The sequence below is a fragment of the Entelurus aequoreus genome, linkage group LG07, assembly GCF_033978785.1.
Source record: "Entelurus aequoreus isolate RoL-2023_Sb linkage group LG07, RoL_Eaeq_v1.1, whole genome shotgun sequence".
NCBI lineage: Eukaryota > Metazoa > Chordata > Actinopteri > Syngnathiformes > Syngnathidae > Entelurus > Entelurus aequoreus.
The window spans coordinates 36,017,823-36,042,357 of record NC_084737.1 but is presented as its reverse complement, the minus strand read 5'-3'; the positions used below and the strand labels follow the sequence as shown (position 1 = coordinate 36,042,357).

The window sequence follows — 24,535 nt, the reverse complement described above, 5'->3', positions numbered from 1 at the left end:
TAGCTGAAAGCAGGTGAAGTGTTTGGAGGAAACTTTCATCGCAAGCCAGGCTGCGTCCCTCAAGACAAACACATGGTCAGGCTTAGATGTTAACGCATAGAACAGTGTTTCTTAACCATAGGGCCCATTGTTGGGCCGCGAGCGCCCCCTAGAGGGCCGCCAAAAAATTCCTGTTCCTCAGCCGTGGTCCGTATGGGCTGGAGCGGTACTCCATTGTAATACACATTTCCACCACTTGTGGCAATAATAAGACTCAAACGAACAGAAGAAGTTTGGAGTTGAAGTCATACACATGTTTCTTCAGTGCAAAAATTATAACCAAAGTGGTGAAGCTGTATTTTCATTTTCACTTGAATTTTGCTGACAGTTTACTTAAGAAACATTAATTTTTGTTGTAGTTTTATATATTTTAGCACAAAAGTGTATGTAAATTATTTTGTCCGTTAATTTTTAGTCCCTTCTTATGCAGTATATTTGGATCATACATATTTTATATTCAGCCTGATCTGAGCCTAATGTTTATGTGTTTAGTAAATAATAATCTTTTTGGTTAACACATACAATGTAAACAATAATATTCATTTTATTTCAACTGCACCTAACAGTAGCTAGCCACCTGTATTTTTGTCATGCTCTCATGTAGGATGACAATAACGCGTTCTAATCTATTCTGTATCATTTGACAAGGTTGTCAACTGTAAGTAGGTTAGATATATTTATTGAATATGACTAAAATGAAGAGTAAGATAACTAATTCTGTGTTAATATTTGAAAGGGCCCCGGGCCCCTCTGTCCTGGAAAAGTTGGGCTCTGAGGTCGAAAAGGTTAAAGGACGCTGAAATCGACGTTGTATGTCTATGTCCATGTATGTTCACATTGGCTTACACCTGTTTCTTTGTTTTACAGTTGGAAACATGCATTTGATAGTTAATAGTTTAGTTCTAAGTTGTTATTGTTTTATTCACACATCTTTTACTTCATGCCTTTTTTGTTTGTATTATTAGATCAGTGATTTCTGTCTATATGAAGCACTTGTTTTCCCCTCTTCAGATTAGTGAATCTGTTATCAATTCTCTTGATAACATGCCTCCTATAATAATATTTATGTCCATATGCCCTGTGCAACCATTAATAACTCCCCTCTTAAGATTGCACTTGTCATGAGAGACAGCGAAGAAGAAGTGCCTACTTCCTGTAAAGTCACAAGCTGCCTCACTCATGGCCTGTAGTGTGAAACATTTGCACTGTGTAAGATCAAGTGCGTAATGGTACTTGCTTTCCATTGTCCCAAAACATGCGTAATGACTGACTTGACCTAATTATGAAAGCAGTCAGTGTCCTCAATTATGCAGTATTTACTGCTGGATGGACTCTGACCCAACCAGCAACCATGTGACCCCACACACTACTAGATCTTGTTTTTTTATGCACTTCTTTGTGGGATGACAGCCACTAGTCTTAAGGCCTGCAGGGACAGAAACAACACGTAAGTACAGCCTGTGTCGTTTGTAAACATGTAGGGGGGCACACAGTATCATTTGATACTGTGTGTGTGTCATGATCATGTTATTGTTACTAACGTGGAGTTGCATGTGAGTGTCCGTGCTAGATTTTCGTCCCTCATCATGTGTGAGCAGTGATGCGGCTCACATGGTCCTTAGACACCAACGGAAGTCATAGAGGAAGTAAAACCAGTTGTCTGAAACCTCAACACCACTTTTTTTCCCCCAACATATTCATCAAATATTATCTCAAATTTAAGTTTTTAAATTGCACTGCAGTCAGGGAGTATATATTTTTTTTGGCAAGTTATAGCGATTTATAGCTTTCGTTTAGGTTCTCATTGATTTCCCCTCACTTTTGTCTGAAGGGTGCAGCTGAGTTGTAATAGTATACAATAGTATTAATGGTAACACTTTAGTATGGGGAACACATATCCACCATTAATTAGTTGCTTACTAACATGCAAATTAGTAACATATTGGCTCTTAATTAGTCATTATTAAGTACTTATTAATGCCTTATTCTGCATGGCCTTATTATACAACCAGTAAGCCATTAACTAAAAGTCTTCCCTCAATAACCTCAGAATTATTGCTTATTAGTAACCCTAACCCTAACCCTTATATGTTCCCCTAGCGTCCAAATAACTCTAAATGAAGTCTTTACTTAGAATATGTTCCTCATACTAAAGTGTTACCGTAATAATAATATCAAGAATGGATTAAGAGTGTGTCGTAACATGGTGCCAGTGCACTGCAGAAAGAGCTGACAAAATATAAGATGATAAGACTAGAATTTAGGAAAACTAAAAACTAAAAATCAGTGAAATTATCTGTCCGTGCAGCGAGTTAATTGGACTTGATAAGACACCCTAAATTAATAATTTTATATCGAGAAATTAGCAGGGCTTTGGAGATACAAATAAGTATTTTATTCTGAAAACAAGCATTATTCAACTTCCAATTCTTAAATCAAGCACCCTCGGGATGTTGCAGAATCTTTAAACAAGACATTTCTATGTTTCTAATTCCTAGTCAAAATATCTCAACAAACTTCCAACAAGTCACAATCCCCTAAATAGTCATTTTCAGTGAGACACAATAACATGTTATTAGGCAATATATATTCTGAGGGAAAAAAATACTACTACAACACTAGTACAGCTAATAATATGTTTTAATTGCTAATTTCAAGATCACTTTTAGGTTTTTAAAGCTTAAATATGTCTTATTTTAAGAAATCTTACCAAGACAATTTTGATTTGTTCCATTGGCAGATTCTTTTGCTCATTACAAGCAAAAATAACTTTTATTGTTTTTTTTTTTTACTACAGAATATATTTTTTGAATAGTTATTTTCTCAATTTTAACATTTTTAAATTAGAATCAAGAAAATATATATATTCATGCTAAAATTAAGATTATGATGTAAAGCCAATGACTAAAATTAACTAAATAGCTCTTAAAACTGGGGACATTTCTGGAAATAAAAATTTTAAATCTGGGTAAGTAGCAAATCATTTGTATTGTGCAAAGTTTATGCCATGTTTGAAAGATGTGGAATGTACAAGCATGAATTGTTTGTGTATATGTGTGTGTCTGTGTGTAGTTCAAGGGACATTTTACTTGTGTGTGTAATGGAACGCTGCAAATAATAAGAAGCAAGTTGTACAATATATATCCTTAGCTACACACATTATTAGTAGTTGAGTGTTCTTCACCAGATTCCGCAGTCAACGTGTTTTGTTCTTTGTTTGTACATTTTGTGTTCGGTACACAGTCAAGTGAACAATTCCACTGGCAAAAATGGAGGTATGAGACTAGAACATTTCTGTACCTATAGGTACCTTTTTAAGAATGTTCTCTCGAAAGGATACTATTGGTCTTCAAGAGGATGATCTACAGAAGGGGTCCCCAACCACCGGGGCCCGGTGGTTGTTTTTTTTATTAAATCAACATAAAAAAACACAAGATACACTTACAATTAGTGCACCAACCCAAAAAACCTCCCTCCCCCATTTACACTCATTCACACTCATTCGCACGAAAGGGTTGTTTCTTTCTGTTATTAATATTTCTGGTTCCGACATTATACATCAATATAGATCAATACAGTCTGCAGGGATACAGTCCGTAAGCACACATGATTGTATTTTTTTATGACCAAAAAAAAAACATACCCCCACCACCCCCGGTCCGTGGGACAAATTTTCAAGCGTTGACCGGTCCGCAGCTACAAAAAGGTTGGGGACCACTGTTGTAGCGGGCGATGAAAGTCCTTTAAATCTGGGATCTGTTGCACCTCATTGTGTGGATGTGAGGGTGCATGCACCAACAATGAGGGTCCAGCACACTAACCTGGATGCGCACACTTGGTGCAGCTTTTGTCAAGTAATTGGGGAACGAAAACAACAACAACCCCACCCCCCCAAAAAAATAAAAAAATAAAAAATAAAAAAAATAAAAAAGGGAGAGAAGAAGACGTGGCCTCACCTGCAAGTAGCCAAATAGTAGTTGCCCTTTAAGCGAAACCAATGTATTCAAAATGTCGCAACCCCAACCCCCTCCCTCCCGACATTTCATATAAACATTAGAAAGGAATCATGCATGTTGCATCAGGTTTTACTCCTAACAATGCCCAAGTTACGTCCAATGTCTTCAAAATAGCAAAACGCCACTTGGAAATATGCAAATTAGGGGTCTAGATACACCCAAAAATAAAAATGAGCATTTCAACACATATCTAATTGTCAAAACACATGAACTAGACTCCAAGTTTACATTTGTAGCTCATCTGTTTCAAATGTTAGAGACAAAAGCTATTACAAGTGGCGGCCATATTTGATTGGCCGCTGTGGTGACCCCAAAGGTCACCGTCGGTGGCGCCCTAGCTAAATCATTTAAGTATGCCCTTAGCTACACCTGTGCCAAATTTGGCGCTTTTAGACAAAAGTGAACAAAAATATCCCTAAGGGCCTCCACTAATATGCGATCATGAAAAAATATTTAAAATGGGAAGGAGTGGATTTATACACTGTTAAGAAAAATATTTTTTGAAAGATTTAAACCAAGATGTTACAGCTCGCTTCCTCGCTACAACTTCACTTCACTTGACACAGATTTACAGAAGAAAAGATTGGAGGCACATCGTGTCTTTACATCTGGAGGGCTCTATAAATTAAAGTTGGACTTATTCGTGCATCGGTAAGTACCGTTAGCTAGCAGAAGGGTGGGCAAAATTTGGCTTGCGAGTCACATGCCACATTTAACTAAGTCTAACCTAATTATGAAAAGCCATGTTCAACATCGGTTCGTTTATTTTAATTGTATTTTTTTTAGTTTACATATTTTAAATGTATTTTATTGTATTTTTAGTATATATATATATATATATATATATATATATATATATATATATATATATATATATATATATATATATATATATATACACACAGTATATACTGTATATACAGTATATACTGTATACACATACACACACACATATATATATACATACAGTATATCTATATATACAGTATATATATATATATATATATATATATATATATATATATATATATATATATATATATATATATATATATATATATATATATATATATATATATATATATATATATATATATATATATATATGTATACAGTCGTGGTCAAAAGTTCACATACACTTGTAAAGAACATAATGTCATGGCTGTCTTGAGTTTCCAATAATTTCTACAGCTCTTATTTATTTGTGATAGAGTGATTGGAGCACATACTTGTTGGTCACAAAACACATTCATGAAGTTTCGTTCTTTTATGAATTTATTATGGGTCTACTGAAAATGTGACCAAATCTGCTGGGTCAAAAGTATACATACAGCAATGTTAATATTTGGTTACATGTCCCTTGGCAAGTTTCACTGCAGTAAGGGACTTTTGGTAGCCATCCACAAGCTTCTGGCAAGCTTCTGGTTGAGTTTTTGACCACTCCTCTTGACAAAATTGGAGCAGTTCAGCTAAATTTGTTGGTTTTCTTACACAGACTTGTTTCTTCAGCATTGTCCACACGTTAAAGTCAGGACTTTTGGAAAGCCATTCTAAAACCTTAATTCTAGCCTGATTTAGCCATTCCTTTACCACTTTTGAAGTGTGTTTGGGGTCATTGTCCTGTTGGAACACCCAACTGCGCCCCAGACCCAACCTCCGGGCTGATGATTTTAGGTTGTCTTGAAGAATTTGGAGGTAATCCTCCTTTTTCATTGTCCCATTTACTCTCTGTAAAGCACCAGTTCCATTGGCAGCAAAACAGGCCCAATGCATAATACTACCACCACTATGCTTGATGGTAGGTGTGGTGTTCCTGGGAATAAAGGCCTCACCTTTTCTCCTCCAAACATATTGCTGGGTATTGTGGCTAAACAGCTAAATTTGGTTTCATCTGACATCACATGGACAAAGATAAGACCTTCTGGAGGAAAGTTCTGTGGTCAGATGAAACAGGGTACACCCTGGACAAGGGAAATTACATTCATTTATTTTAATCAGTCTGTTTCAAAAACAAAAAAAAGAAATTGCTACCAAATTGCTTCACCTTTCATCCTGTAGGTGTAATTTTGGCAGCAGACTGCATTATCCTGCTTGTCCAGCTGCTGCAGGATGTCGCTGCTGGTGCACATGCTCGCCTGTGCCTTTGGCCTGGGCTCCTGGGTGGCAGTGAACGGCCTGTGGGTGGAGCTTCCACTCATCGTCAACACTCTCCCTGAAGGCTGGGACCTGCCCTCCTACCTGACCGTCATCATCCAGCTGGCCAACGTGGGACCCTTGCTTATCACGCTCATGCACAAACTGAGCCCGGGCCGCATAAACGAGCGGGCCGTCATCTACGCCATCCTCTCCGTCGGCGTCTTGTCCTGCATTTTGCTGGCCTTCTTCTGGGATGAAACCACCATCGTGGCTGGTGCCTCACACAGCACGGCCTTCTTCATCATCACCTTCTTCCTCTCGCTGGTGGACTGTACCTCGTCCGTCACTTTTATGCCTTTCATGACCCGGCTCCCGGCAAAGTATATCACCACATACTTCATCGGAGAGGGGCTAAGTGGCTTCCTCCCTGGCGTTGCTGCTCTCGCCCAAGGCGTGGGTATGGCCAAGTGTGTTAACTCGTCTCAAGCTGCAGGAAACCACACAGGTGGAAACGGGTGGTTCCTCCAAACCCAGTATCTCCCACCCAACTTTTCCATAGAGGTGTTTTTTTCCTTCCTGACAGCCATGATGTGCATAAGTCTGTCTGCGTTTGTGGCGCTGAACAGGCTTCGTTTGCCATTGAGTGAACACCTAGTGGCAGACTCAGTGGCGCCAGTCTGCTCAGGGCTGGACAATCCTGCTGCGGACACTGATGGAGATGACCTAAGATGCCAGAACAAGGAAGAGAGCCAGATAGTTCCTCCCCTGGCAGGCCTCAATCACTCTGTATACCAGCTGGCCTTCATCTACTTCCTGGTGGTGTGGGTTAATGGTGCTACCAACGGCGTGCTGCCCTCCGTACAGACGTACTCCTGCATGCCATACGGGAACCTGGCCTATCACCTTTCTGCTGCTCTGGCTTCAGTGGCTAACCCTGTGGCTTGCACCATTGCCATGTTCTTCCAGAACAGGTACTACAAAACCCAAAAACCAGTGAAGTTGGCACGTCGTGTAAATGGTAAATAAAAACAGAATACAATGATTTGCAAATCCTTTTCAACCTATATTCAATTGAATAGACTGCAAAGACAAGATATTTAACATTGTAACTGGTAAACGTTGTTATTTTTTGCAAATATTAGCTCATTTGGAATTTGATGCCTGCAACATGTTTCAAAAAACACTTATTTGGAACATCCCACAGGTGAACAGGCTAATTGGGAACAGGTGGGTGCCATGATTGGGTATAAAAGCAGCTTCCATGATATGCTCAGTCATTCACAAACAAGGATGGGGCGAGGGTCACCACTTTGTAAACAAATGCATGAGCAAATTGTTCAACAGTTTAACAGTTTAAGAACATTTCTCAACGAGCGATTGCGAGGAATCTAGGGATTTCACCAACTACGGTCCGTAATATCATCAAAATGTTCAGAGAATCTGGAGAAATCACTGCACGTAAATGGCAAGGCCGAAAACCAACATTGAATGCCCTAGACCTTCGATCCCTCAGGCGGTACTGCATCAAAAAGCGACATAAGTGTGTAAAGGATATCACCACATGGGCTCAGGAACACTTCAGAAAACCACTGTCAGTAACTACAGTTGGTCGCTACGTATGTAAGTGCAAGTTAAAACTTTACTATGCAAAGCGAAAGCCATTTATCAACAACACCCAGAAACGCCGCCGGCTTCACTGGGCCCAAGCTCATCTAAGATGGACTGATGCAAAATGGAAAAGTGTTCTGTGGTCTGACGAGTGCACATTTCAAATTGTTTTTGAAAACTGTGGATGTCGTGTCCTCCGGACCAAACCATTCGGATCGTTATAGGCGCAAAGTTGAAAAGCCAGCATCTGTGATGGTATGGGGTGCATTAGTGCCCAAGGCATGGGTAATTTACACATATGTGAAGGCACCATTAATGCTGAAAGGTATATACAGGTTTTAGAGCAACATATGTTGGCATCCAAGCAAGGTCTTTTTCATGGATGCCCCTGCTTATTTCAGCAAGACAATGCCAAGCCACATTCTGCATGTGTTACAACAGCGTAGCTTCGTAGTAAAAGAGTGCGGGTACTAGACTGGCCTGCCTGTAGTCCAGACCTGTCTCCCATTGAAAATGTGTGGCGCATTATGAAGTGTAAAATACCACAACGGAGACCCTGGACTGTTGAACAAATTAAGCTGTACATCAAGCAAGAATAGGAAATAATTCCACTTGAAAAGCTTCAAAAATTGGTGTCCTCAGTTCCCAAACGTTTACTGAGTGTTGTTAAAAGGAAACGCCATGTAACACAGTGGTAAAAATGCCCCTGTGCCAACTTTTTTGCAATGTGTTGCTACCATTAACTTCTAAGTTAATGATTATTTGCAAAAAAAAAATGTTTCTCAGTTCGAACATTAAATATCTTGTCTTTGCAGTCTATTCAATTGAATATAAGTTGAAAAGGATTTGTAAATCATTGTATTAAGTTTTTATTTACGATTTACACAACGTGCCAACTTCACTGGTTTTGGGTTTTGTATTATTATTGCTTTTTACATGTAAGGGTGCAAATATTTGCTCAAATTTCCCACACAAATGTATGTTAGGTTAAATGAGGACTCTAAACCGTCCATAAGTGTGAATGTGAGATACCGATACTCAATGGTAACAATTTTTGGTACTTCTCCGGTTCATGTGTTAATGAATATTAATTTGTTTAATATTATAATCATATGTTTTTATTTAACATATACCACTGAGCTGATAATGATAACTGCTGTCTTGTTGTTGATTTCCTACACTTCTGAGTCTCATTTGCAAGTATTATATAGTAGACGTTGCATGCAGTTGTAATTCCTAGACGTTAGATGGCAGTAGTGCATAGGCTATATGATGTGTTGCATAGTCAGGGTAGTTTTTGCCATTAAGCTGAATCTAATATTTTGTTGCGCCCTAACAAAAGGGTAATGTAAGTGTTTATACTGTAAGTACAGTCGTCCATCGCCACATCGTGCTTCAAATATTGCAGCTTCACCACATTGCAGCTTCACCACAAGCATACAAATAGGCTGAATCAGTGATTCTCAAACTGTGGTACGCGTGGTACGTGGGCTCTGTGTAGTTGTACGCTAATGAATCACTTGATTAAAGTAAAGTGTTTTATTTTCCTATATTCAGACACAGAGTTACTGTTCAAACTGTGTGTAATGCTACAGTGGCCAAGAATATTGAATATACATGTTAAATAAAACCTCCGCCTTCTTTTTATAGAATACTTAGCCCTACTACGCGACTGTATTTTAATGTTGGTCATTATGGTTGTACTTGGAGAGCCAAGTTTTTTTCTGAGGTGGTACATTGTGAAAAAAGTTTGAGAACCACTGTTCTAAATGAGCTAAAAATACCAATACTACAGTAGTATTGGCCACGAGAGGAGACCAAACCAATCAGACAATAGTGTTCAGTATCGTGGCCACTGATTGGCTCAGCCTCAGACAGCATTACTATATTGGATTGAAATAATGTGAAGGTGACTAAAGGGTGTTATTTTATGTTTATAGGGCTCTCATAATGTTAAAAAACATGTTTAGAAGGTCGTAAACAGTTTTTTAGGTTCTAGCAATGAAAATATTTTATTTATAAATAGTTATTCCTACTTAGCAGAAATGTATTTATCCGGAACCAATTAACAGCAATAAACGGGGGATGACTATTTTGTGGCAGTGTTTAATTGCAACGTCCATCGTAGTTGTATTTGTGATTCAAAACTGTAATGTAAAATTGCTAATTCTAATCAGTAGCATGTCTACGGCAAATTCAATGTACATTAGCATTGAGCAAACGCATTTTGAAAATACAAGCCTCACTGTATGTTTGAGTGTTTTCTATCATGTATACCTGCTTTGTTGGCATGGACAATTGCAACATTACCTAGAGGCAGTTTGGCTGAGGCTGCTCTGAGTGCTTCCTCGAGTGCTTGTTTGTCCGCCAAGTATTTGAGCCGACTGAGTCTGCAACAGAACGTGACGTCCCCCGTTAGTGTTGGTTGGTCCCTTTAAAAGTATTACATACGGTACCCATCCCTAATTGTGTAGATATATACTGTATGGAGGCAAAATCCCATAAAGTATCCAAATACAAGATATCTTAACTACTGTAAATTTTATTACATTTTCTTGAATTTTGTTATTTTACAACTGTCTTACTGTTCATTGTAAAAATGCCACTTAAAATATGAGCCTAATTTCAGCTTCCATCTGTTTTCAGGTCTCTTATGTTTCTGGGTGTGCTGACGGTGATTGGAACAGGCTTTGGTAGCTATAACGTGGCCATGGCTGCTATGAGCCCATGTCCTCTACTTCAGGGGTCTGTGGCGGGACAAGTACTCATTGTGAGCAACACACAAACATGTTGTGTGACTGTTTACTGGTGGCTTAATTGAGGAAATATCAAAGTTCAACTTCTTAACAAGATAGTGTCAACTCATAGTAGTTATGATAAGTGATGACTGTTGTTGTTTTTGGCCACTAGTAAAAAGGCAACACTGTGCATTGGCTCGTAATAATGAAAATTCCCTCTTGCCATGGTGACCCCAGATATTTTAATGTTGGTGGACCAGCCAGGACACCAGTCATGTAATGTTACCACTAGCAAAAGTTACGGTTCAGAGTTGTGTCATGTTTGTCCAAACTCAATTTTGCCACTTCAGCTTGTCAGTAATCAAGTTGTAATTACCCATATTCTGTGAGTGATCTCCTCTCTGAGCTGCCACCTTAACGTGGTAGAGGAGTTTGCGTGTCCCAATGATCCTAGGAGCTATGTTGTCCGGGGGCTTCTATGCCCCCTGGTAGGGTCTCCCAAGGCAAACTGGTCCTAGGTGAGGGATCAGACAAAGAGCAGCTCGAAGACCTCTCTGAAGAACACAAACAAAGGACCCAGATTTCCCTCGCCCGGACGCGGGTCACCGGGGCCCCCCTCTGGAGCCATGCCCGGAGGTGGGGCACGATGGCGAGCGCCTGGTGGCCGGCCGGGCACAGCCCGAAGAGGCACCCTGGGTCCCCCCTCCAATGGGCTCACCACCCATAGCAGGGGCCATAGAGGTGCAGTGTGAGCTGGGCAGCAGCCGAAGGCAGGGCACTTGGCGGTCGGATCCTCGGCTACATAAGCTAGCTCTTGGGACGTGGAACGTCACCTCACTGGGGGGGAAGGAGCCTGAGCTAGTGCGCGAGGTGGAGAAGTTCCGGCTAGATATAGTCGGACTCACTTCGACGCACAGCAAGGGCTCTGGAACCAGTTCTCTTTAGAGGGGCTGGACTCTCTTCCACTCTGGCGTTGCCGGCAGTGAGAGGCGACGGCAATTCTTGTTTCCCCCCGGCTCAAAGCCTGCATGTTGGAGTTCAACCCAGTGGACGACAGGGTAGCTTCCCTCCGCCTTCGGGTGGGGGTATGGGTCCTGACTGTTGTTTGCGCTTACGCGCCAAACGGCAGCTCAGAGTACCTACCCTTTTTGGATTCACTCGAGGGAGTACTGGAGAGTGCTCCCCCGGGTGATTCCCTCGTTCTACTGGGGGACTTCAACGCTCATGTTGGCAACGACAGTGAAACCTGGAGAGGCGTGATTGGAAAGAATGGCCGCCCGGATCTGAACCCGAGTGGTGTTTAGTTATTGGACTTTTGTGCTCGTCACAGATTGTCAATAACAAACACTATGTTCAAACATAAGGGTGTCCATATGTGCACTTGGCACCAGGACACCCTAGGCCGCAGTTCCATGATCGACTTTGTAGTTGTGTCATCGGATTTGCGGTCTCATGTTTTGGACACTCGGGTGAAGGGAGGGGCGGAGCTTTCTACCGATCACCACCTGGTGGTGAGTTGGCTGCGATGGTGGGGGAGGATGCCAGACAGACCTGGCAGGCCCAAACACATTGTGAGGGTTTGCTGGGAACGCCTGGCAGAGTCTCCTGTCAGAGAGAGTTTCAATTCCCACCTCCGGAAGAACTTTGAACATGTCACGAGGGAGGCTCTGGACATTGAGTCCGAGTGGACGATGTTCTGTACCTCTATTGTCGGGGCGGCCGATTGGAGCTGTGGCCGCAAGGTGGTTGGTGCCTGTCGTGTCTGTAATCCTAGAACCCGCTGGTGTCACCAGCGGTGTGGGATGCCATCAAGCTGAAGAAAGAGTCCTATCGGGCTCTTTTGGCTCATAGGACTCCGGAGGCAGCAGACAGGTACCGACAGGCAAAGCGGTGTGCGGCTTCAGCGGTTGCGGAGGCAAAAACTCGGACATGGGAGAAGTTCGGGTAAGCCATGGAAAACAACTTCCGGGCGGCTTCGAAGCGATTCTGGACCACCATCCGCCGCCTCAGGAAGGGGAACAGTGTAATGTCAAAACCGTGTATAATGGGGATGGTGTTCTGCTGACCTCGACTGCGGATGTTGTGGATCGGTGGAAGGAATACTTCGAAGACCTCCTCAATCCTACCAGCACGTCTTCCAATGAGGAAGCAGGGCCTAGGGAATCTGTGGTGGGCTCTCCTATTTCTGGGGCTGAGGTTGCAGAGGTAGTTAAAAAGCTCCTCAGTGGCAAGGCCCCGGGGGTGGATGAGATCCGCCCGGAGTTCCTTAAGGCTCTGGATGTTGTGGGGCTGTCTTGGTTGACAAGGCTCTGCAACATCGCGTGGACATCGGGGGCGGTACCTCTGGATTGGCAGACCGGGGTGGTGGTTCCTCTCTTTAAGAAGGGGAACCGGAGGGTGTGTTCCAACTATCGTGGGATCACACTCCTCAGCCTTCCCGGTAAGGTCTATTCAGGTGTACTGGAGAGGAGGCTACACCGGATAGTTGAACCTCGGATTCAGGAGGAACAGTGTGGTTTTCGTCCTGGTCGTGGAACTGTGGACCAGCTCTATACTCTCGGCAGGGTCCTTAAGGGTGCATGGGAGTTTGCCCAACCAGTCTACATGTGCTTTGTGGACATGGAGAAGGCATTCGACCGTGTACCCCGGGAAGTCCTGTGGGGAGTGCTCAGAGAGTATGAGGTTAGCTCCCTGTATAATCAGTGTCAGCGCTTGGTCCGCATTGCCGGCAGTAAGTCGGACCCGTTTCCAGTGAGGGTTTGACTCCGCCAAGGCTGCCCTTTGTCACCGATTCTGTTCATAACTTTTATGGACAGAATTTCTAGGCGCAGTCAAGGCATTGAGGGTATCTGGTTTGGTGGCTGCAGGATTAGGTCTCTGCTATTTGCAGATGATGTGGTCCTGATGGCTTAATCTGGCCAAGATATTCAGCTCTCACTGGATCGGTTCGCAGCCGAGTGTGAAGCGACTGGGTTGGGAATCAGCACCTCCAAGTCTGAGTCCATGGTTCTCGCTTGGAAAAGGGTGGAGTGCCATCTCCGGGTTGGGGAGGAGATCTTGCCCCAAGTGGAGGAGTTCAAGTACCTCGGAGTTTAGTTCATGAGTGAGGAAAGAGTGGATCGTGAGATCGACAGGCGGATTGGTGCGGTGTCTTCAGTAATGCGGACGCAAAAAGATAATATGGAGCCACGGTGAAAAAGAGGTCTTGCATTCTGTCCCTACCAATAATTTTTAGCGTGGACAATGATTTTTTTTTATAAGCGTAAGACAATCTATCTATTATACAAGCTATGAAGAAACAAAGTCTTTTGAACTATTATATGCTGACTTTATAGTGTTATAACTTATCTGTGCATCAATATAGTGATATTTTACATGTACAATGATGTGTACATTATATTTACAGTAAATAAAAATACCTCAAATTGAAGACTTTTCTCAGCATTTTTAGGTGAGATTAAAATAGAGATGAATTAGATTAATTAATCACAGATCATTAGTAATTAATATATACTAGCGTATGAATATAAATACACCCAGTATTTACACTAATGTATATATATATATATATACACACACACACACATGTATTTATGTATGTGTATATATGTATGTATGTGTATATATGTATGTATGTATATATATATACACATATATATATGGTCGAGGTTTCTGTGGTTTATCCGTTATATAGTGCTCAATACAGGGGTAGAGCGGAATATACGTTAGGTCAGGAAAAAACACAAAGGCTATCTAATCCCTACAAGCCGGTTTCACAGGTTTCCCTCCTCGCACATAAAATCCCCTGACGAGCAGGGAAACCTGCGAAACAGGCTTGTTGGGATGAAATAGCCTCTGTGTTTTTTCTTGACCTAACATGTATGTATATTCCTACATATCACATATACAGTAAGATTTCCCAAAGATGTGTTGATTGTTTATGTTCCAATACACATACATAAATTATATATATATATATATATATGTATATATATATATACACACACACATATATATATATATATATATATATATATATATATATATATTAGAGATGTCCGATAATGGCTTTTTGCCGATATCCGATATTTCCATATTGTCCAACTCTTAATTACCGATTCCGATATCAACCGATACCGATATATACAGTCGTGGGAATTAACATATTATTATGCTTAATTTTGCATTAAACAATGTAACAAGGTTTTCCAAAATAAATCAACTCAAGTTATGGAAAAAAATGGCAACATGGCACTGTTATATTTATTATTGAATTCTACAAAGTGCATTCTTTTTTTAACATGCCTCAAAACAGCAGCTTGGAATTTGGGACATGCTCTCCCTGAGAAAGCATGAGGAGGTTGAGGTGGGGGTGGGGGGGTAGGGGGTAGCGGGGGTGTATATTGTAGCGTCCTGGAAGAGTTAGTGCTGCAAGGGGTTCTGGGTATTTGTTCTGTTGTGTTTATGTTGTGTTACAGTGTGGATGTTCTCCCGAAATGTGTTTGTCATTCTTGTTTGGTGTGGGTTCACATTGTGGCGCATATTTGTAACAGTGTTAAAGTTGTTTATACGGCTACCCTCAGTGTGACCTGTATGGCTGTTGACCAAGTATGAAAGGCATTCGCTTGTGTGTGTGAAAAGCCGTAGATATTATGCAACTGGACCGGCACGCAAAGGCAGTGCTTTTAAGGTTTATTGGTGCTCTGTACTTATCCCTACATCCGTGTACAAAGTGGCGTTTTAAAAAGTCATACATTTTACTTTTTTAAACCGATACAGATAATTTCCGATACATTTTTAAAGCATTTATCGGCCGATAATATCGCGATATTATCGGACATCTCTAATATATATATAAATAAATGTGACATAACCTCATAATTAGATGAACTGATTTAAGTAAAGCATGTGTCCAAAGTTGTCCTTTTTTGCCCTCATTAGGTGCTCTCGTGGCTTTTCTTCACTGGTACTCTGTCTTACGTCAAGGTGATGGTGGGCATCATCCTGCGTGACCACAGCCACAGCGCCCTGGTTTGGTGCGGAGCTGCAGCACAAATGGGATCGCTGGTGGGCTCCGTTACCATGTTTCCTCTGGTAAACATCCTCAACCTCTTCAAGTCTGGGGACTTCTGCAACACTAAATGCCCCCTCTAAAATGATTAGTATTTTGTTGAAGAGGACAGGAGTGATTTCAAATACAGTTTTCCTTGTCAGAGTAACTTAGTAACAAAGTAAAAGTATTAGTAAGAGATTCACTGTCATAATTGGTTCAACCATGATATGACCTTTTCCTTAGTTTCCATGTTTTGCCGTTTATTTTATGTGTTTTCCTTGGTTGTAGTGTTCACTTGGCTTTAGTGTTGACTGTTTTGCAGTGATATGACCACTGCTTCTGAGCACTGGCTCCTTCACCTGTACCTGATTGCCAATCAGGGTGTTCACCTGTCCTTAGTTGGCAATCAGGAGGGTTTGTCCCCCAGTGTTGTCAGGTTGACGGTGCTGGTTCAGTGTGGACTGCGTGTGGTTTGTCTAACCCTGGATTTGCACTGCAGAACATCTTTGTCAGATTAAAAAAGAAAAAAACAAGAAGAAAAAAACCACTCCAAAAACAGCATTCAGTGGCATCCAAAACTACGCGCAAGCTCATGACCAAATGCATCAACTTAATGATTTGACGTTTTGATATTGTTTAACAAGATTATCCAACATTTCGGAAAGGAGGACATTCATTATAGGTCCCCTTTAATGTTTATATATCAACTTGTTCCACTTTAATTGTATTTTGTTAGAAATTGTAAATACATGTTATTTTTCAAATAAGTGCTAAATAAACTAATTTATTAAAGAATAGAAAATGCAATGGTTGACATAGCAAGAAATCAACTATTCAGTTTATATTCATTATAGTTCCCAAAGTCATGAAACCAATGCAATGTTATGTTTGACCACTAGGTGGCAGAAGCACAACACCAAAATCTGTAACTAAAATTTTACAAGCCTGACAGGATTTTAAAGGAAAAAAAAAGTATTTTACTCATCTTCAGACATTTTGCTTATACTGGCTAGGAATTTTTAAACAGGGGGGAAAATACATTCAAAACAAGCTAACTGTTCATTTCAGCAAGTGAGAGGGTCAGTGCACAGTGATCTTTATAGATAGGGAGAACAGGCTTTATTGTCAACACTCATATTTTGCCAAGAGAGGGCGCTGTCTCTCAAACTGTGGTGTGAAAAGTTTACAGATTTCGGATCAGAGCTCACCTACATAGTCATCTCTAGAATAAGACAGCTGGTGAGAGAGGACCTAATATGTAAATATTAAAACAAGTTAAAAATGTTAAGTACCAATGATTGTCACACACACACTAGGTGTGGTGAAATGTGTCCTCTGCATTTGACCCATTACCATTTCACCCCCTGGGGCGTGAGGGGAGCAGTGAGCAGCAGCGGTGGCCGTGCCCGGGAGTCATTTTGGTGATTTAACCCCCAATTCCAACCCTTGATGCTGAGTGCCAAGCAGGGAGGTAATGTGTCCCATTTTTTTTAGTCTTTGGTATGAAAGCTTTTTAGTATTTGTCTTCTAGGCTTTAAAACGTGTGAAGGGAAACCTACAGTTTATTGTTATTAGCTAGCTAACTATTTGTTAAACAGTTAACTGTGTACATACTAGCAAAACATTCCTGTTGGGGTTGGCTGCCAGATTCTCCTTGGGGTTGATTGTCACATCTCCTACATATCACATATACAGTTGGATTGCTTAAAGATGTGTTTATTGTTTTTGTTCCTTGCTTATTTTGTGTTGTGTAAAGATCCCTTCAGTTATGTATTTTTATGAAACTTTTTCATCTATAGTTCTGCCTTCTTGAAAGGTTTGTTCCCATTGAAGTAACATTGTGACAACCGACAACTATCCTGATGTGAAGGTGTTAGTTGTCACAATGTGTCAGTGTCTTTGATAGTTTATTTCTCCTTTGTTACAATGAGTTGTAGAATGAGAGGGATACACGTTTCAACACCGAAAGCTTCAATTTAATGTAATAAAAAAAAAAAAAAGGTTTGAAAGATGCAATTTGTTATTCTGATAGCCAGACCTGTGTGTTTACTTCCTTCCGTACCTCATGGTTTTGGCATCACATGACATCCTCTGAGGAAGGCAACAACTGTAGCCGAAACCGTCAGCTACGGAAGAAAGTATACTATAATAAGTATACTATATATTCTGACTATAAGAATAACAAATTGCATACGTTTTTCAAGACGTAATGAACCTCTTTGGATTAAGATTGAAAGATGTTTTTATGATGAACAATTCACATTAGAGTTGCACAGATCAATAGTTTGATCGATTAATTGTCTGAGTGTAATTATCCAGACCGCATGGAATGTCCGGAATTTGAAATACGGGCACACAGACTACGTTTACACTGCAGGCCAAAGTGGCCCAAATCGGATTTTTTCGAAATCTGATTTTTTCCAGCTGACTGTTCACACTGCAAGTAAAATGTGATCTTTATCAGACTCCCAATAAAGCCTCGACGTCACTTGCATGCGCACTTCCATGAAGTGAAAACAAAGGAAATTGACCAGGTTCTAATAAATAAACAAGGGAGTTGCTACTACTACAAAATAAAATAAATGGCTACGGTCGCCACATCTTGAAAGGAGTGGGGTTTTTTTTTACGTGAAAAAGAGTTAAAGTGAAAAAGAGTTAAAGTTATATAATGTATGAATGGATACATAAAGTGTAATATATTTAAGAGGGTTCTAATCTTTTTATGGTTGTTAAGTAGAGGAGACACAGACATCAGCTGTATTTCTCAACTCACATGTAAGCAAATACGCCACAGCGTCAATTCCGGTCCTTCAACAATCGCTATTTCTTCGGAATCTAAATATATATTTATATATAACATTTAGCCTATTATTGGTGTACTATTGACAAGTGATGTACCAAAAATTTGGCTGTTGAAAGTCGACTTTGCTCACTGAAACTGGATGTTGTGATGAAGTATCCACGTACGCTGGTGGGCTGCATCTTTTCCCGCGCACTCGAATGACATAGCTTGCCCAAAGATGAAGAAAAAGTCAGATACGTGTCACGGCGCAAGCGCATGCCGCTGCGTATTCCTCAAAGTGCTCCGCGGAGCTCGCCTTCGGACACGCCCACGGGCGCTCATCTCCTGCTGCAGCTGGTGGCGGCAATCAATCTTCCGCAATCAACGCACCTGTCGCTAATGAGAAGACCTGCCTTCATAAGCCTGCACAACCTGCTATCCCGTGCCAGAACGTAGCAACCTATCCTGTACAGTAAGCGGAACCTAGCAAGCTCTATGCAAGTCTTTCTCTTTGTGTTTTCTCACCCGTCGTGCTCAGTTGTCTTGTGTCCTCCTTGTCGCCCTTTCCTGCAGCTTACCTCCGTTTCCACGCTACGAGCTGTGTGTCTCGTCTTCCCGCGTTCCCTCTGTTTCCCTGACTGCCTCTTGGATCTCAACCTCCCACCTGTACACGGACTTCTGACGCCTCGCTATCGCCCGACTACCTGCTTGTCTCACTGACCTTCGAGCCTGCTTTTCCCCCATTGGACTTAAGCCTCTCTCGCTCAACACTCAGGGTAACAATCAGCAGTTAATTCCCGCACATAGTCACACACCGTACACTTTTGGATTTAGTCACACGCCATTCTCTAGTTGATTAATATTATTGTTTGTTATTTATATACCGTATTTTCCGCACTATGAGGCACACCGGATTTTAAGGCGCACCTTCAATGAAGGGCCTATTTCAAAACTTTGTTCATATATAAGGCGCACCGCATTATAAGGCGCACCACATTATAAGGCGCATAGAATAGACGCTACAGTAGAGGCTCGGGTTACGTTATGCATCCCGTAGTTGCGAGACCTGTTGTGGCTCAATATTGGTCCATATATAAGGCGCACCGGATTATAAGGTGCACTGTCAGCTTCTGAGAAAATTGGAGGTTTTTAGGTACGCCTAAATACGGTATATAGTATAAATATATAATTAAACATAGAGCTAATACTACGCCCCTGTTATCTGTGCCGTCTCCTTCCCTCTGTACACACAACAATAGGGGTCACATAGACATTTAGATTGAAGTCACACTTGAAAAGATCAGATTCCAATCGGATTTGGACGACCTCCTGATGTGGCCTGAATCTGACGCAAAAAAAATCTGATTTTAAGTACTTTGCAGTGTTTCGACTGACAAAAAAATCTGATCTGTGTTTCTGCAATAGAACATTTATTTTAATATAGCTAGCTAACTATTTGTTAAACAGTTAACTGTGTACATACTAGCAAAACATTCCTGTTGGGGTTGGTTGAAAGTGAAGTTTCAATGTTGATGATGTGGATTTATCAGAACAAAAAAAATAAGCTTGTACCTACCTTGACGCTCGACACCGTGTCCAGTGCCTGTCCATTGACTTTGATGTCTGAGCAAATGCCATTGTTGTTGTTGGTCATCATTTTGTTTTTTTCAGCATGGATGTCCATTCCATAGGCTCGGGAGGTGGTATCAAGCCTTTCAACTGGACTGGCAAGTTTTCTTTCTTCTCCAGCTAGCCCATCAATATCATCTGCAAAACAGAGGTTGGTGTTTGGTCTGCCTCCAATGCTGACAGTTCCTTCATGATCTGCCAGGGCATCCGTCATAATACGCTCCAGAAAGATGTTGAAGAGAATGGGAGAGAGAAGGCCTTCTTGGCGCACTCCAATTGTTGTCCTGAACCAGTCTCCGATAGCTCCGTTGTAAAGAACTGCGCTGGTAGCTTTATTGTACAGATGTTGAATGACTCTGACAAGGTTAGGACTGATGTTGTATTTCCTCATGGTTGCCCACAGTGCAGCATGCCATGCCCGGTCAAAGGCTTTCTTGAAGTCTACGAACACATGGTAAAGGTGTTGTTGATGCTACAGGTATCGCTCACAAATGATTCTCAAGTTGAAAATCTATTCTGTGGTGCTCCTCCCTGTTCTAAATCCAACCTGTTCTTCAGCTATGACCAGTTTAGCTTGGGGTTTTAACCTATTTAGTATTATTTTCAGTAGGACGTTGCTAGGATGGCTAATAAGACTAAATTACGCATTGATGCTATGAAGTGTGTTTTATCCGAGTACTAGACCAGCCCTGTCCCGAGAAACAAGCAGGCATAAGAAGCAACCTGATTGGCAACCAGAGACGGGTGTGTCCTGATTGCCAACAGGGACATGTGTATCCTGATTGCCAACTAGGGATAGGTGTGTCCTGATTGGCAACCAGGGATAGGTGTGTCCTGATTTCCAACCAGGGACAGGTGAGAGAGGCAGCGCTCAGGCCATAGGTGAAGTGTCAGGAAATGAACACACGCAGGAAGTGGAGACAAAGAAACAAGAGCGCTGGGACAGAAACAACGCAGAGCATGGGAAAATAGTCCAAAGTCCAAAACTCTCAGGGCGATGACATTATTCCCATCACAGTAAAAAGGCTGACAACCAACCCTGTTCTCCCTTATTATGTACATATGTTGTTTTTGTTGTTGTCCAGGTAAAGGTGATATACATGGAACAGAAACAACCTAAGTTGTTCTGTAAATAGTATCCTTGTAATAGGTCGTAAAACATCATCTTCTGCAGAGACTGCAGTAGAGATGAGTTTGTTTATGATGCGGATTTTTCACATTTTATATATAACAAATAATTTCAATGTCAAAAATGCTGGATTGGAAGGACACTTGTATTTCATGGACATTAAAGAGAATGTTTTCCCATCGGCAGCTGTTCGTCCTCTCGGCCCCCTGCCCTTTGCAAGGGGAGCAAGAGGTTCCCTGGGAAGGGAGTACGCGAGGGAGGGGAATGGGGGGGGGGCTCTAATTACTGCTACTCAGCGGGGGCCAATGGCTGATGCTCCGCCGCTGGTCAATTGGGAGATTCCCTGACCTCGACACTGAGTAAAAACAAAAAGATAAGGAAGGCAAATTGGAGCACAAATTGGCCCCATGCAGACTTCAGGGCTCAGCATCAGTGGAGGAGAAGCACACACGGAACTTTCTCACTCCCATTTTTCGCGTTTCACAGCAGTTTTTCCAAGGATGCTAATAAATAAATCTCCATAAATGTCCACAAATACCATTGAGGAAAATGAATGGTGAATAAAACAAGCAATCAAATTGACAAGTAAAATAATGTGCTTGCTTAAGTGTGCACCAGCCCTTGCATTTGGGAGTCTGCATATTCCCACTTAACCAATCACAGTCAGAACTGCTCAATAGTCAGAAAAGAGGAACGTCTGAAATGTCTGACAAAAAAGGTGTTTTGAACTATTTTGGTAAAAAGGCTGCCAAAAAGAAGTCTGACCTGATCACTTTCAACATCAAGAGCTGTAATGTACATTTTTATTGAGGTTGTCAGCCTTATGTTTTTTGTTTTGTTTCACTGCATTGCTTGGAGGTCACCTGAAGCATCAACTGGGATATTTTCACTTCCCAGCAACCTAGAATAATAAATGTTGGAGACACTTGCCAAAAACAAAGTGTTCATGACTAACAATATTAAAAATGAGAGAATCTCCAAAGACATTATATCTTCCAGCCAAAAAAAGAACGAGCGTAACATGTAAGGCTGAAACGACGCGTCGACGTAGTCGACGTCATCGGTTATGTAAATACGTCGACGCCGTTTTTGTGCGTCGACGCGTCGCATAATGACGTCACACTACCGTCATGGCGAAGCGCAAAGCAGACGATCAAAGAAGACGATGCGAGCGGTGCGAGCGAGGGGGGAAAAGCATGCCAAAAGTGGTCAAAAGTGTGGGAGTATTTCAATAAACGGCCTAATAATGTTGTTGTATGCACACTGTGTCGAGCGGAAATGACCTATCATAGCAGCACAACGGCTATGAACGAACATTTGAAAAGAAAACCATCAACTAGTCAATCGTCCGCGCGAGCATACGTTGTCATCATTACACAAAAACATGAATGTGTCATTTGTATCTGCTAGGGGTGTAACGGTACGTGTTTTGTATTGAACCGTTTCGGTACGGGGCTTTCGGTTCGGTACGGGGGTGTACCGAACGAGTTTCTAAGCTTAAGCTAAAGTCTTAACAAGCTGCTTTGCTCCGTCTGCCTCTGTCTCAGCACGCAGCATTGTCCCACCCACACAACAGTGGAGGCTCCTCCATAGAGGTGGAGGAGGCCTGGCCTCCCCAATAATTTGAGAGAAGAGAGAGATTTAAAAAAAACAATAAATATATTTATTTTATTTATTTATTTTAACAAAAAACATATTTTTTATTTTTTATATTCATATTATTTTAGTTTTGTTCATAAATCTAAATGTTCCCATGGCTAAAACCCAATATTGCAATTGTAAAGCAACAGGCCAGATTTCCCTATCAGTTTGTATTAAGGGAGGCCAGGCCTCCCCTAGGAAATTAGCTTCTCATAGAAGTCAATGTAATGCATGCTTTTTCATGCCAATATGTGATTGGCCAGATCACTGAAAATGGGTGGGCAACGGAGGCCTGGCCTCACCATGCATTGTGTCCAGGGCTGAAAGATTGACATTTTGTTCGTCCAATCACATGCTACTGGTTCATTTGGAATCAATCCTTTCCTTTCCTAATCAACACAGAAGCCATTTTGAGAATTCGCCAGCCACTTCAGTCAAACAAACACTCGCCATAGTGGCTACGAGTGTCCTATCAACTTGTGCTTTTCAGGAAATTTAGAGAACACCCCTGGCTATCATCCGTGAAGTTTATAGCTCATATAGCCAAATACTTTTGCTTAAAACGACCTCGGAAATCGGCGAGATTCTGGCGCAATTTGAGATCTGTATTTCTCAGTAAATGAAGCCAGCACCAACCTGTGGAGTGGAGTCCAGGAGAGAGCATGCCGCCCCTCAGCTAAACCAGATGTGAGTTGAACTAATTAGATGTCTCTACCAGTGTTACACCACTAGTTCTCAGTAGTAATAACACTCCATTTTGTCTGTGTTTCTCAGCAGATAAAGCCAACTGGAACCATATTTTTACATATTTTATATTAAATATATTGAATAAAACTACATATGATAAAGAAAGTGTTATCTTATCTTTTTTATATGCTAAACTTGATTAAATTGGTGATTACATGTTGAAGCTGTAGAAGAATGAAAAATGTAAGCTAAACAAAATTGTTTTTAACTACATAATTAAAATTCCTGCCTTTTACACATGTTCACTTGGCGTTTATATAACATCCAAATGTCATTTCTCAGCTTAATTATCAGGCAGGCTCATAGACTTACAGCAATGTAATTTCTTCAGGAAGGCACAAGGCTAAGCTCTGCACAATGAATTGCATCAGCAAGAACTTTCTGACTATAGCTTACACTCCAAATAGTATGCCTTTGGCCAGCACAAAGACAGATAAGAGAACAGGGAACATTCCATCGCGAGTGAAGTGAGCAAGCGGAAAAAAATGGCCTCCTCAATTCTGGAAGTCACCAGCCTCCACTGCCACACAACCATCTGATTGGTACACACGCAGCATTGTCCCACCCACACAACCATCTGATTGGTACACATGCAGCATTGTCCCACCCACACAACCATCTGATTGGTACACACGAAGCATTATCAGCCAATCAGCAGTGCGTATTCAGAGCGCATGTAGTCAGCGCTTCAGCGTGGAGCAGATAGGTGTTTAGCAGGTGAGCATCAGGCAGCGGACTCTCCCCAAATGATAATAAACACCTCCCAGTCAACTACTAGTAACATCACTATGAGCCCGTTGACCTTCTAGAAACTTAAACTGCAGCTCAGCTCACTCGCAATCCTGGCTTGAGGTGAAGGCTAATTAGCTCTCAGTTCCAGCCACATCGACCCCTTCTGAGCGCCTATTTTCAGCTGCTGGGAATATTGTAAACAAGAAAAGAACCAAAGCATGTAGACATGCTAACCTTTCTTCATTACAACTGTTAGTCACTCACTGGAATGAGTAGAATTGGTTA

General features: G+C 41.4%; 1 protein-coding gene across 1 annotated transcript; it reads left to right on the top strand.

Annotated features, from left to right (window-relative positions):
• The first annotated feature begins 1,397 nt into the window (after window positions 1–1,397).
• Window positions 1,398–18,243, top strand: slc52a3 (solute carrier family 52 member 3). The gene is made up of 4 exons (XM_062052051.1): window positions 1,398–1,486; window positions 6,114–7,162; window positions 10,446–10,569; window positions 15,479–18,243. Exons 2-4 carry the CDS (start codon window positions 6,165–6,167, stop codon window positions 15,689–15,691), a joined length of 1,335 nt encoding a protein of 444 aa, XP_061908035.1. The 5' UTR covers window positions 1,398–1,486; window positions 6,114–6,164; the 3' UTR covers window positions 15,692–18,243.
• The last annotated feature ends 6,292 nt before the right edge of the window (window positions 18,244–24,535 follow it).